The sequence below is a fragment of the Ambystoma mexicanum genome, chromosome 2q (genome assembly GCF_040938575.1).
Source record: "Ambystoma mexicanum isolate Mex_15411 chromosome 2q, UKY_AmexF1_1, whole genome shotgun sequence".
NCBI classification, from domain to species: domain Eukaryota; kingdom Metazoa; phylum Chordata; class Amphibia; order Caudata; family Ambystomatidae; genus Ambystoma; species Ambystoma mexicanum.
In genome coordinates, this window is record NC_090924.1 from 841,874,125 (window position 1) to 841,889,925 (window position 15,801).

Consider the following 15,801-nt stretch of genomic DNA (forward strand, 5'->3'; position numbering starts at 1 on the left):
ATCCATTCCAGTTCCGCCATGAGCTGCTCCCGTACCCCCTTTCGTCCCACAGAGGCCAAACAATTTCCTCCCAGGTGCACCACTATAAGGTCAGGGGGGGGGGGACATCTCGTTTTGCCTCGACATCGCTGATGGCTCCTCAGAGCTGATAAAGGCGCATCCCCCTGACCCCAAACCAATTCACCGCAAGGGCATCCATTCCAGACCCAGATGTGGTTGGCCCTCGGACAAGTCGTGCGGTCCTTTTGATGAAAGAGTGGCCAAAAATCCACACAACCCTCATCCTCACTAGGAAATGGAAACAGAAAAACCCCCATGAATATGGCCAGACATACAGTTTAACAATTAGCACAACGATTGCGTCAACACATGGCTCTTGTAACAATCCCAGACACACACTTCACCCAATCGGACATGCACCTCTCATGTGAGATAACAGTAGGTCGATACGTATTGGCACATTATTTTTAGGGGAAAGAGGTGAAGAAGACAGTATGTCACCTTGTGCCAATAACACAGTTGTGCTGGCGCAATTGTAATCAGTGAAGGTTTCTACTCCTGTGGGCCACCAACTGCACTGAACGGTGGTAAGGTGACTTGCACATGCTACACCACTATACTTTGGCAGGAGGACTACTCTGCCAGAGGAAGTCCACAGCAAGTGTGCTTTGTACACTCTCTGAATATAGGTACCCAGACAGAATGTGCCCCATTTAACAAAAAATGGATGCAACTTTAGACACTTGGTTTGTGAGTGCGTCGGCCACAGCTCCAGGACCACTGGTGAACTTGGGGGCACTCGACTACCAAGGCAGAGAGGTGGCCAAGGTCACACACATCAACCACCACCACCCTACATCTCTGCCTGGCCAGCACTACAGCTTTCCCCTCCATGAAGGGATGGGGACCCTGCCGGGGCACCCTGCACCCACTCTTGAATTTGGGGGACCAAATATCCACCTGGGAGACGGACGCCCAAGGCCAATGACATCACACCCCCCACACCCAACGTCCTGCTCCTCTAGCTACCGTGCGTTACAGCTTTTCCCACTGCAAAAGAATGGGGACCACTGTTGGAATTGGACCACAGAAACGGTGACCGTTGCTAAAAAAGGAATGAGCTCTATACCAAGTGAGCATTGCATGCTCAGAAGAAATTACCGTCTGCAAAATTGTTGCTAATTATGTTTAGCAAACTTTTATTTCTGCAAAGCAGCCACCTTCCTCAATGCAATGCACACCCATCACTGCCCCCAGGACCTCCCCACTACCCATTCCCACCCACACCACTTACACTGCAGCCACAGATGCTCCCACCACAGTAAGCATCCACCCCCACATTACCATAGCTATCCACAAAACTAACATATGCAGTACTTACATAAACCAGCAAAAGCTTTCCAGTAGCCACAACTACAAAGGAAACAAAAAAAGAATTACATTCAGTACTTAGCCTACCAATAACACGTTCACACCGTCTGCCCGCTATCTGTAAAGTTTTCGATTCCTTCCACCAGATACATAGCATATCCGAGTCATCTACCACCAAGGACGGCTAGACTGCACACTGATAGGAAATGGGAATAAGACCCATGAGCGTATGGCAATCCCCAGCACAAACAAAAGCTAGTACGGATGGCTTAGTGGCAAACTGCCCTCCAAGGGGAACAGCACTGTTCAGCTGGTCTGGGGGGCAATTTGTGCGCTACCCCGGCAAGTGTGTCCCTGGCCACCCCAATACCTCCCCAGAGCACCCACTCCCGTTCACTCCACCAACATTACAGGCCCAGTTCCCACCCACCCAGTAGCAATCTGCCCTCCGCATACTATACAATGTTGAAATAACCAAAAGTCCATACGTACGTAACATGGAGAAGCTTGAACTGCACAAGACCTGAAAAGAGAAGAAAAAAAACATAAATTATCTGTGTCAGCCCAGCCAAATACCAAATCACCCACACAGGCCCTCCATTAAATTGGGCAGTAGGTTGTAGGCACCCTGGGGCCAGATTAATATGATATGGCATTTATAACGCGCCTATACACAAGTGTTTCAAGGCGTAACGAGCCAAGGGATGGGGTACAAAGGAAGAACAGACAACAATCCTACTAGGCTAGGTATCATTCAGATGGCCCACTAACGTGCCCATCTGCGTCAAGCGAAGTTTGCTAAAAAAGAAAAGCATTCAAAATGGTAGCCTGCACTTTGGAGGGGCTGAGGGGCACTCTACACTCCAGGGTAATTCTGTAATGTAAAGGGGGGTGCCCCTCTCCACCCCCACCCCAATTGGCAGGGCGGCGCATCTCATGTAGCTCTCCCTTAGGGCAGTTAAGGGGGGGGGCTGTCGTGCACTTCTCCCTGGGGTCAGGTGTCCCTTCCTAGGAGCAGATATCTGGTCCTAGGGAGGGCTGCATGACATGGCACCCACTCCATTGCGGATGGAGGGCGGGGGGTCAACGCCCCATCCCATTAGAAAATTCCCTGTCCCTTTGGGGTGCCCCACAGCCCCACCCCTAAAATGCGTTCCACCATTTTCCCTTTTTTCCTTTAGTAACCCAACTCCCCTTGGCGCAGAGGGGTACATTGGTGTGCCCATCTGGCCTTGGGTGCCCAAAGCTTACAACCCCACCCATTGGGGGGCCTGTCCCACCATTTTTGGGGGCCCTCTCCCCCCTTACCCCAAATGGGTGGCGGGTGCGCCTCATGCAGCTCTCCTACAAACGGCTGCGTGAGGTACACCCCCCCCCCCAGGGTTTATCAGATATGTGCCCCCATCCTTTGGGGGCCGGGGGGAGAGGCCTGCTTACTGTAACCACCCCCCCCCCACGTCACAAATGTATCCCTGGTGGTCCAGTGGGATTACTGGTCACAGATCGGGCTCTGTGCCCGATCCGTGAACAGCAATGCCGTCATAAATGGTGTCATTGAAAAGGGGAGAATCTCCCCATTCCAACAACACCAGTTTCTGAAGAATCCCTGGTGGCTAGTGGGCCCCAGGGCCCCAAGACCCCCCCTTCCCCCTTCCCCCTTCCCCCTCCCACCCTTCCCCCCTCCCTTCGAACATTTTCTTTTTTTTTTTTCTTCCTTCTCACCCCTGGGCGTAGATGATCACTGCCCCCAGGGGTCTCCAGCGCTGTGGCGCCATGCTTTGGTGGATTAGGGGGAAAGGGGGCTGCTTACCTAGTAAGCTGCCCCCCCCGCCCCCACTCCCAAAACGGTTCCCTGGTGGTCTAGTGGGCATTGCTAGCCACGGATCGAGCTCTGCGCCCGATCCGTGAACAGCAATGCTGTCACACAAGGAAACTCCCCTTTCCAAAGATACCTGCCTCGATCTCCGGCTTGAAATACAGCCGGAGATCGAGGCAGAGGGAGAAGGGCTCTTACCTTCTCTCTTCACCGTGGCAGCACGCCGACGTGAAATTGAAGGTAATCCAATCCCCGGGCAGTGAAGGGGGACCTCCCCCTCTCATAGCCGGGGGTTCGATTACAGTTTTATGCAATCCCTGCTGTGCAGGCATCGCACAAAACAGAGTGCCGAAAAGGATGAGGTAGCTCGTCCTTGGCAACAGGGAGGAAATTCCAAGGACGAGATACCTCGTCTTTGGCACTAATGAGGTTAACAGGGTCTCTAACATTGGTTAAGTCTTCTCGTATCTTCTTTCCTATAGAATAAAACTTATCCACAGGAACTTTTGACTTCTGCTGCTTTTCAAGACTTTAAGCCTCTCCGGGATGCCTTTTAGCTAGGGTTGCGTTTTGGACATTAAAAGACTAGCTGTGCAGGAAAACTGCCTCTATAATCTGAAGCTCGACTAGGATAACATTTCCTTTCCTAGAAATCACTATCGTATGCGTATGCTGACTAAATACAATTACTGTATTACTTTGTGGGTGCATGTTATTACCGATAGTACGGTAGACCTGTCAAACTCCGGTAACAATTGTGCGTATTCAGCAACTGCCAACTAAGAAGTGGCCTTTTGAAAGGATTGCAAAGTATACCTATGTTTTTGGTTTATTGTGCTAAGTATTTAACAATGACTCTTGTGTAAATATAATCTATATTTTAATACAAATGTATGTCTTAGTGTTGATTTGATGTGCATTACTGACTAGGTTCAGTGTACTTACCTACAGATCACATCTTCCTCTTAATATAAGCCTGACTGCTCTGCTGCTCTATCAAGGTCTCTGAGTAGTACAGACTGATACTAAGAGTTGGGGATCTAAAAACCACTCGGATAGATTACTACCTCCAAGGAGCACTTTAGGAAAACTCCCCGGACACCTACAATAGATCAAACCTCTGTCTGCCAAGACAATTTGATAAAACATTTAATCCCCAACAAGCCAAACCCTTGTCCCCTTCACCCCCCCCCAAAAACAGGGAAATGTAGACCCTCCCCTACAATATTGCCCAGGCGATCCGTGCCCATTGTTGGTGCTGCAGAAAAGGCGCTAAAACTGCAGAGTGAACCGAGAAGTTGCTGAAAGTCGTGCTCCAGGTCCTCCCTCGAGACTGCTGCTGAGAGATCCCGTCCATAGTCCTGCCTTCAGTCAACAAACCAAGGAATCCAGAAGTCTGGTTCAGCGCTGCAACATCGCAGAAAAAGTTATTGCTTACCTGATCCCAGAAAGTCGGTCCAGAGCCTTGGAGTGCACGTATAGAGGTGTCCAGGGCAACCCCCTCTTACCTCTGACTCATGCCGCTGCTTGTGTCCCTTTGAGTCCTTAATAGGGTCTTCTTCATTAGTTGTTAACTTTCCGCTTCTATAACACTAGAGACATGAAGAAATCTACAGGAACTCTTTGTATTCTGCTGCCGGTCAAGACTTTGAGCCCTTTCCAAACCGCCTTTAGCTAGGGTTGCATTTTTGGACTTAAAAGACTTGCTGTGCGAAGAAACCCTCTCTAGAACCTTGAACCAGGCTAATGTTACTCTAACCATTTTCCTTCCTTTAAGTGACTTTCTTATATTTGTTTGCAGAGTAAATGTATTACCGTAAAACTGCTAAGAACTGCATGTCCGCGTAAATACTGATAATACGATAGCATTGCCTTTTCTCTTTCTAATGTTGCTACAAATGTAACCGTGAACAAACACAAAAGTGAAAGTGCCCTTTGAAGTCTATTCTAAAGTATTCTGAAGTGTTCTAGTGTAAACGTGTAAAGTATTTAAGGCGATTCTGGTGCAAATATAAATATATAATTTTATATAATTTATAAGTTTGAGTTTCTTTGATGTGGGTGTCTAGGTTCATTGTACTTACTCACAGCTCACATCTTCCTCTTAAGATAAGCCTGACTGCATTGCTAATCTACCAATGTCCTGAGTTAGTACAGACTGATACGAATAGTTGGAGATCTACAAACCACTGGGATAGCTTACTAAAGTCTTACTACCAGTAGGACTTTACTAAAACTCCCCTAACAGGCACTGATCACTTCCTCAATATAAATGCCGAATAACAGGGGCACAAGAACACATCCTTGCCTCATGCCCTTTGTGACCTGCATTTGTGGGGTAAGTTCACCTGCCAGCCCATAACGGATCATCGCCATGTTTTGAGCAAATAGCAGTTGGACCAAGTTTAATAGCCACTTGGCATATTTCTTTTGGAAAGTATTTGCCATCATATGTCCTTAGGGACTCCATCAAAGGCCGTTTTGAGGTCTACAAATACAGCGTACAGTTGATTTTTTTTCAAGACGTGCATTTCTGGACCAAAGCAAAAAGTCTAAAGTATTGGTCAATAGTTCCTCTGCCCTCCTGAAAACCTGCCTGTAAGGTATGGATGATTTCTTGTTCATCTGCCCAATCTTGGATATACTTAAGGAGGACTTTGAAAAAAATCGGCTGCTATCAAGCAACGAAATCGGGCGATAATTAGCCGGAAGGTTTCTATCGCCCTTTATTATTATAGCCCTACGCCACGATTCCAGAATGGAACCCGTATTCCTTGCAAGCAGAAAATAGCTTCCATAAAAGGTGTGCCTATATTTCCATTTCGTCCCTAAACATATCGGCTGGAATTCCATGCGGTCCAGGGTCCTTGTCCCTCTTTGGGACCAGCTATTGCTACATTGTCTATCCCCAAATTGGGCATGCCACAACCAGGTAATACTTTGTGGTTTGGTCCTATCGGGTGGAGCTCATCTGTGACACCTCCATAGAGGGTTGAAAAATGCTTGACCCACTCACCTGGCGCAATATTACACTCTAGTTCCCTGTTTTATGCTTATGAAGCCGGGCCTAAGCACCCGTGTCTGGTGTTTGTGACAGTCAAGCTAAAGAGGATGTGGGAGAGTTTGGGAGGGGGAAGGCTGGACTGTTGTGGAGCTGCGAGGGAGCACAGCTGTCAGTCTGCTCAGAACTCAGGCTTCCAACAGCGAGTACTTCCCTGGTTTCAAGCACCATGATGGTCTAGCACTCCCATCCTGGTTGCTAGTTTGAGGATCTTAATTTTCATCCGTTCTATTTCTTACAGTGCATATTTTCATATGTGTTTGTATGATTGCAGAGCGCAGAGATGGATTCAGATGACACTGGCGGCAGTGCAGCGCAGAAACAAAAAATTTCTTTTCTGGAGAATAACCTCGAACAACTCACAAAAGTCCACAAGCAGGTAATCCAATTAACTAATAGTCCTCCTTTAAAACGTTTTTGAATGTTTTTTTCTGGTTATCATTGGGATCATGCTGTGCACCTTTAATTTACCTGAATCTTCAGTTTGTAGAAGTCAACTTGTTTGAACACAAGGTATGTAAACACAGAATTAATGAATAGCTATAAAATAGCACTGTTTTTGGGACTTACACCACTTAAAGGGTTTTATGGTGGCACACTCCTTATCAAGATTTACAAATTATTCTTGAAATATATCTTTCAATATAAAAATGGAATACATTCTGGGATCTTATTCTTCAGAATGTTGTCTTCTCTTTCATAAACTGTGTTAACCCTCGCTTTCAAAAAAATTCGGCCGTAATGTGATCAATCATTTTGTATATTGTTTTAAACAGCTCCTAATGAAATAGAATTTGCTCTTGTCTATGCTGCTTGAATGATTTTCAAATGCTTCAAATCCTTTTGAGGGCGAGAGGATGTGACACGGACAGAAAAGAATAAAGATATTGCCCTACATATTTCCATAGAGGGAGGGAGGATTTAATCCTAGAAACTTTGTGCACTCTCCCCAGGTGAGGGCACTCCGGTCTTTGTTTTGCATTAAATGAGTCTGAGAACTTTGTCAGGTGGCCTCACTGGTTGTTTCATTAGTTTTTGACAAGAGGGAATCGCCCTGTAACAGGGGCCAGGACGAATGAATACTATTGCCGTGGTGTTTTGCACTTTGATTGTAAACGTGACCTCTACTGAAGAAGACCCTAACCATAGAAATCTTTTCTGTGCTTGTGGGCTAATTTTCCTCTGGGTGGTTAGTGTTGGGAAGGAGATGGTCCTATCCCACGCCCCCTTGTTTTCCCTGCAGTAAATAAATCACATATACACCAATGATATAACATAGAGACTTATACGAACAGCATAGCTCACACCCCCAAGATCAGACACCATTTTGTATTAAACCAGATGCCATCTTTTTTACTAGGCCTGCAAACTCATCCCTCTGCAGCCCTCCCAGCAAGTCTCACGGAAGGCCCAAACCATCGCTCCTAACCCCCCCACCCCCGCCCACCTCCTGCTCTGCACGAGCCTTGTTCTCACGGAAGGCCAGCCGTTTACTGTTGCAAGTGTTTAGTATCGTTTTCGCCAAATGTGCTCTCTGCAGAGACCACACAAAGTCTACATAAAAAGACCACACACAGACTACATAAAACAGAACAAAAACAAAACAGGGGAGAATCCTCAACTGATGCACATAAATAATATCGGATAGTCGGATCCAATAGAAACAACTAATCCTCGGATACACAATCACCATATAGATCTGTAAATGGTTTCCAAAGATCTTGATACTTACTTTCCTTACCTAGTCTCACAAACATCAACCACTGAAAGTTTGACAATACCAACAAATCATTAATCCAATTCCCCACTCTGGGCTTCTTCCTCGTCTTCCACACCATCAGTATTTGTTTCACTGCAACCACAAGTGCTTTATCAACCAATTGTCCATACTGACGAGCAACCGCACAACGCCCCCTACCCGACAACAGCAACACCTGCATCCTGGGAAAACTGATGGACAAGATCGCCTCCAGCCTATCTAACATTTCCACCCAAAATTCGAACACCCGAGGACAATACCATAACATATGGATCAACGTTCCCTTCTCCTTCCCACACCCCCAACACGGGTCATCAGCAATCATTCCTAATTTATACATACGCAATGGGGTCCAATACAGATGCCCTAACACTTTCAAATGAATCAGTCTCAACCTGAGATCCAACCTACTTCTATAAACTACATTACACATAAATTCCCACTCCTTTTCCGTAGTATCACAGCCCAACTCCTGTTTCCACCTCTCCAATGCTCTCCTGTCAGCATCAACATCCTTAGAACATATCGGCATCAAGCTGGAATAAGTGCATACCCGTATTTAATCTGCACCACCACGGCAGCATATCATACATCATTGCCACATGGCTGGCTGTATGTATGTATGTCCACTGACCCAAAATAAAATGCCAACAGTTTACACATTTTGGAGTTTCAAGCCTAGTTCTTCATGTTTCTAAATATTTTGTCCCCACATTTACACATTTCTGTAATTCAGCTTTTATTTCATCTTGTGTGTGTCCGCTCATAACTCCTGTGTCATTGTACCCCTTTATCTAGCTATCCAGGTTTATTAGTGTATATCCGTGTTTAGCGTTATGTGGATTTCAGCCATCAATTAAATTCCAAACACAAGCAGATGAGTGATTTATAATTAATCTGCATCATTTGCAAGATTATTTTTTATTTTATGTATTAAGCTTGGTGCTGCTACCAAATAGAGGCAGAATGTGCTCATTGCTAATTCAGTGTTCTCTTTCCTGACCATTCCTAAGGCAGCACCAGAAACATGCAACAGTAACAGCAATGGGCAATCAATAAAATTACCATAGGTCAAAAATTGAGATTCAGAGAGGAACCGCAGGGACTAGAGACCTTAGGGCAACTCCATACCATATACCTCCTGTAAGGTAAAAAGGGACTTAATGGCAGGGGGACTTCAAGTGAAGTGCTTCTGGCTGCCAAAAAGAGATCAAGGAGCCAAAAAAGAAGTGGAAAAAGCAAAGGGTTGAGAGGCCCTAAAACGTGGCCCTAGAATTCCCTAAATAGGAATTATGACTTAACAATCGGGTACTATCCCAGAGGCATTGCAAGAGTTGACGTAAATATTGACACTCTTGACTGTCGCTAAGTCTATCTTTGTGGAATTTACCCTTTCTAGTTTACCATTTAGAGCTGCTAATTTTAACCTTTAATTCTCAATTTAAATCTTCTATTGTGTTTTAGACATTTAACCAATCTTCAGAAAAATTGTCTGTTTAGATTTTTCTTGACTAACTGTACTGCGCCTCATCTGTTTTCACTGCTAATAACTTTCAAGTGTGCTACATTGCGCAAAAAGCTTCCTTGAACGGACTAAGGAGCTGAAGCTTTCGAACGGTTCTGCTCCATTAGATTATTCTTAAGTAGTCTTTAAAGATGTCTCACATGGAATTGATTATTAAATCAAGCAAATTGAAAGGCTAGAGTCTAGTGATGGCTGAAGATAAACCATGCTTTTGAAGAAACGCTGATTCATAATGTAATGGCTCAGCCGCATTCATCGGTAGTAGCAACAAACCTAGCCAATCCTAGTCCGTCTGATAGCTCAAAAGTTCTGACAATAGTACACAAAACAATTGATTTAACAAAAACGAAGCGAGTATTTGTATCGGAAAGTTTCTCAGTACTAGGTGACTCGATCTTGACATGAAAAACGGTTTTGTTGAACACATGTTTACTTGTATGCCATGTCACAGAAATGTCAGATTATATAGGCGAGGAAAAGATTGACTTGGCCATTATAACTGAGATCTGGTTGCAAGAAGCAAGTATGCATGCTGTGCAAATTGCCACCCTGTCGGGGTATAAGATCCTGCATACTGATCATATAAACCAGAGAGGAGGGGGTGTGGCAAAAACGTTTAGAGACCGCTTTAACATCTTCACATCCAACTCCCCAATGTTGGACTCTTGTGAAGCCATGCTGGTGAAATGGGATTAAACCCCACAATCACTCTTAATATTGTTATATCTTATCATCCAGCAATAGCGACCCCCTAGTTTTGAAGAGCAACATATAGCCTTTTGGAGTGCACTATAAAAAGGGCACATGATCAATCTGATCAAGGTGCTAGCACATTGTTGAACCTCTTGGAAAGTCTAGGACAAAAACAGATTAAAACAGCCACGCATTGTGGTGGGAATATACTTGATTGGATTCTAATAAAAAATCAAGTCATTACACCAATCAATGTATATGGTCTGATCATTTTTTTCTGACATTTGGTATCCAACTTTCGAACGTACCAATGAAAAATAGTAAAGCAAAGGCGAAATATTTTGTTTCTAGAAATACCCGGAAAGTCACTTATGAGGCATTTGAGGCAATTGTTACTCCCCAACTAAGTTCCCTTGAAGAAAACATACCATTAGAGTCTCTCATCCACCAGTTTCGTTCTATCACAAATAAAGCCTTTGAAACCTTGGCACCACTACGCCTGAAGTTAAAAAAGGAATAAACATAAAGCAGTGGTTTTCTACAGAGGTCCTAGCCGCTAGGAAGATTAAGAGGATGGCTGAGCGGAGTTGGAGGAAGATTCCACCTGATTCCACTCTTGAGATTTAGAAAACAGCTGCTGAATGTTACAAAATAGCCATCTGTAAGGCGAAGGAGACTAGACTAGATGAACGGATTAAGGGAGCCAAGTCTAACTAGAGAGAGTTATTTACAATCTTACCGGAGTTAAAAGGATCCAATAAGGATTCTCCTGTTGTTGTTGATACCCTTTGCTGTCAAAAAGTGCATGCAGGTTTTACACAATTGATCAGCACCATGCACATATTGCAGACTGTCTCAAGGACATAGTGTAACCTGAAGTTGTAACTTCTGCTCACAGGGTAGAATTAAACCCTGATGAATATTTTACTTTTAAACAAGTCTCAGAAAGTGAAGTCCTAGATATAGTACGTACAATGAAACCTACATCATGCAAAGGAGATATTGATAAAAAAGCAAGTTCCAAGCTCTTCAGATTAAGCTCATGTACGTTTATTTCCATCTTGCTGATCACAGTTTCACATGAAGACATTAAGGACATAAAGGACATCAGTATAGACAAACACTGGCTCCCATCACCCAGGGCCAGCCAGCTGTAACTGTCACTGAATGGAACACTCACTAAGAAGATTCTATCATCCACACACAAACATTCCACACAACATCACCAGCGATAGGCACAATACAACACACCTCCCTCCTTTACAAACATAACCTGCACAAAACAAGTCACACACCACATCAAAACTACCACCTTCCAAGAACAGAAACACATGACACTCAACAGAAAACGGACACGTCCACAGCCAAACCCAACCAACAAAATCATCACACCCTGACAAACCGCAAGCCAAATACCCTCGCAAAGATACCATCATCCATCTGCCTGTTCCTGCAAGCAACTAGGCTCTCACCCTAGGTCCTGGCCAACCCTAAAACTGGGCAACATCACCTACATTCCTAACCACCATAAAACTGCTACGCCTCCTGCCACCTGCCCCCGCCTACAACAATGTGGGTGTCCAGACTGCCACCCTGGAATCTCCAGCAGGCCTCTAGACTGCCACCCTAGAGAACTGAGACCTCAAAGTCTCCCAGAAAATAACCACAAACACACACCAATCGGGTTCATAAGAGTGGAAACATAGGACATTGCAGAGATTACAGTATACCCATGGTCTCAACACCATACCATCACGCCAGACCAAGATGAGCAAACCCTCCAACACATTGAGAGCGGTGGCCACACACTCTCAATGCCAACATCAATGACTGGAGAAGAACTGGATGATCTTATTAGGAAAGAAAACATCCTAAACCAAAACAGGCTGTGTAAACCATGGATACAACAGACTAGACAACAAATGTAGTGTAAGGACAACGTTTAACCCACACTAGCGCCCTCATACCATAACACCAGGCTAAGCTTTACATGCCCCATCAAAACACCATTTTTCATTTTGGACATGCATCAATGCTATACACTCTAATATAATAATGCACATACATACTTGAGGAGGGCCAAATAAAACGTTCCACCAGTAAAGCTTAATGACCCATAATTTTGTGCCTGTCTCTGGTGATGTAGCTGGTGATGTCGTGTGGAATGTTTGTGTGTGGATGATAGAATCTTCTTAGTGAGTGTTCCATTCAGTGACAGTTACAGCTGGCTGGCCCTGGGTGATGGGAGTCGGTGTTTGTCTATACTGATGTCCTTTATGTCCTTAATGTCTTCATGTGAAACTGTGATCAGCAAGATGGAAATAAACTTACATGAGGTTAATCTGAAGAGCTTGGAACTTGCTTTTCAACAATGGCGACAAGGCGGTCTTTGGTAACCTGCATGCCACTAACTGATAGACTGAGTACCCTGCTGCGGGGGGTGCAGGAAGGACAAGCTGTTGGAGAAGTACACCGCCCCCAGAAACTAAGTCCCATCACCCAGGGCGCAAGGGGAGCTGGAGGGAGAAAGGCCAACGCCGGTGGGACCAGCGCGCATAAGATATGGCCATGCTGTGTCCCAAGGGGTCATCAGGGAGCGACCCTGACATGTCTCTCCATGGCCCAGGAGAAGGAGTAGTGGACCTCAGGGGGCTGTCAGGGAGAAGCTCTGTCATCGCTCCACAGGGCACAAGGAAAGGTGGAAGTGGGTCTCTTTATGGACTACATCACTGCAAGGGTGGTGACAGAAGGTACATTGGTTCTGTATCCTGTTTTGGCACAAAGCAGTCCCTGGCCCACCGTGCCCTACCAGTAGCCCATAGTAGTTGGGAGTGCTGTGTCTGGATGGCTACGGATTTGAAGATGCCCCAATCCGTTAATAAGTCTCGCATCTGATCTTGGTTTTTTTTGCATTGTGATGTGAGACGCTTCATGGTGCCTTGGTAGTATTTCAAGTGCTGAATTAGCACCATCGTGTATAATGACAGTTGACAAGGGAGAGATGCGAACGCCCCGGATACCTACTTGTGAATGGTGACGTCATTTGCAGGCGAGGGGTGATGGCGATGAGAGCGAATGTTCGTGGCGAGGAAAGCGAACGTTCCCACGTGATGTTTGAACTCCCTGCAGTGCGTGCGCAGCGTCCGCGCGTCCCAGTTGGAGGCCGGCGCTGTATGTAGTCCAGAAAAAAAGGATCCTACAACGTTGTTACATCGAAGCCAGGAAGTGGTTACTTCGTGCGGCAGCCCTAGTGGAATGGTCTCAGGTGGGGGTGCCGTGCGTGAAGTTCCGGATCAGGATCAGCAGGGTCGGATTTGTCACTGTGGCATTATTCGAGGCGGAGGTTGCGGCCATCAGGATTCAGGTCGTTTACCCTTGTTATGAGCCGCTGGCTCAATGGAATTTGGAATCTGTGTAATTGCTTATGGATGGGCATGGCAAGCCAGCAGGATATCCAGGGTACAGAAGGTGCCCAGAAGCCCCTTGTGAGGTTGTATTGGGTATTTTGGTTGGTGCGCCACAATATCGCTGATACATGCGGCCCTGTCTTAATTAGTAAGACGTCAGGTTGCGGCCAACAATTAAGGTGACTTTTGTAGGAAATGTCATTATGGTGGTAATTGCATGTATGATGTTTGAAATCTTAGCCTAATTCTCTGAGGTTTTGCAGGTATGGTGAACATAAGGGAACTATCGTATGAACTTTCAGCAATTGCATTAATGGTATAGAGGTAATTACCATGTGCCAGTCTTGGTGGCACATGGACTCTAGTTTGAAGAAGCTGTTATGGTTATGAGTACACTGATGTACCAAAACGGTTTATAGTAATGATGACACTGCACTGATCTGATAATTCTGTGCATGAATGTTTTGGTAAAAGTTTGTGCCTGAAACATGTTGATGCAAATGTGCTAGATTAATTGTTTGAGGATTTTTAGGCTGTATGTTGTGACTAAAACAACATGGACTTTTAGGTTTTCCTTACAGCCTCCGAACGGCCATGGACTTTTAGGTTCCTGGAACTGTTAATTTGCTGATTTTCCATACTTACAATGCAAATGTTTTAATGCATATTGTGTATTGTTTACTGCATATGGTTGCAACATTCTATGGCTGTGGAATGAGCGATGTGAATTCATGGGAGCAGCATTTTATGGTTTTGGAATGCGCGCTGTGAATATGACCCATGCATTATCGAGAGAGTCTGTGAGAACATGGAAATGGATTGGGTGTGTAGTGATATCTATTTAGATACAAATGTTGCGTTGTGAAATGCATAGTTTGGGTTTATATGGTGTGGTATAGTGCTTAACTGATTTGGTTAAAGTTAAGTATCCAGGTGATGGTTTAAAGCGAAGTAGCGCCTCGTTTTGTTTTTAGCAATAGGAGTTTTGGGTTTTGGAGGGTCTGAGTTTAGGCATTGGGCTGATTATTAAGCTTATTGGACTTAGTAAAAAGTCCAGTACCATGTATTGGTTAGAGCGAGGTAGCGCCTCGGCTCATGTAGTGATTGAGTTCGGTTTGTCCAAGCTGTATCTGGGTATTGGTCATGTTAAGAAGTTTGCTCTTTTACGGGTGAAATTTGTAACTGCAAGTGCATTGTTCTTAAGGGAGGTAGCGCCTCCTCTAGGGTCTGTTAACCCTCTCATCATAGGGGACAGTGGGTAGTTGGTGGTCAAGGAGTAGCTGGGGACGCCTGGTAATGACCCATTAGTATGGATAGTAGTATGTCCCAAGGTGATGAGTAAATTGTTATTCTATGTTATTTGTTGCTTTCATTGTCGATTCTGTTGTATCCATAGCTTCCACAGCCCGTTTTGGTTTAGGATGTTTTCTTTCCTAATAAAATCATCCAGTTTTTCTCCAGTCATTGAGGTTGGCATTGAGAGTGTGTGGCCACCGCTCCCATGTGTTTGGAAGGCGTGCACATCCTGGTCTGGTGTGATGGTAGGGTGTTGAGACCATGGGTATACTGTGATCTCTGTGATGTTGTATGTTTCCACTCTGTTAACCCCTGTTTTGGTGTGTGTCTGTGGTTGTTTTTCTGGGAGACTTTGAGGTCTCAGTTCTCTAGAGTGGCAGTCTAAAGGCCTGCTGGAGATTCCAGGGTGGCAGCCTGGGCACCCGCGTTATTGTAGGCGGGGGCAGGTGGTAGGAGTTGAAGCAGTTCTGTGGTGAGTTAGGAATGTAGGCGAAGCTGCCCTAGTTTAGGTTTGGTCGGTCCTGGGGTGAGAGCCCAGTTGCTTGTTTGTGGCAGGAACAGGCAGATGGTTGATAGTATTTTTGTGAGGGTATTAGGTTTGCGGTTTGTCAGGATGTGATGTTTTTGTTGGTTGGGTTTCAGTTGTGGAAGTGTCCATTTGTTAGTTGAGCGTCATGTGTGTGGTTGTCTTGGGAGGAGGTAGTTGGTTGTTCTGGTATGTGACTTGTGTTGTGAGTTAGGTTTTGTCCCTCGGGTTATGGCTTTCATCAACCGCTCTTTTCAGGAGGGGTTTGTCTCAGAGTGTCTTAAGGAAGCATGGGTATCCCCTTTGCTGAAACAGCACAAACTCGCCCGCAAAGTTACAGACCAGTA

The 15,801-nt window shown here is 45.3% G+C and overlaps 1 protein-coding gene across 2 annotated transcripts in view; it reads left to right on the plus strand.

Annotated features, from left to right (window-relative positions):
* Positions 1-15,801, plus strand: part of KIF5B (kinesin family member 5B) — a 1,711,571-nt gene that overhangs the window by 1,369,539 nt on the left and 326,231 nt on the right. For both annotated transcript variants that reach the window (XM_069648059.1, XM_069648058.1), the window contains exon 23: positions 6,523-6,627. In XM_069648059.1, the coding sequence (XP_069504160.1) occupies positions 6,523-6,627 (105 nt within the window). The remainder of the gene's footprint in view (positions 1-6,522; positions 6,628-15,801) is intronic.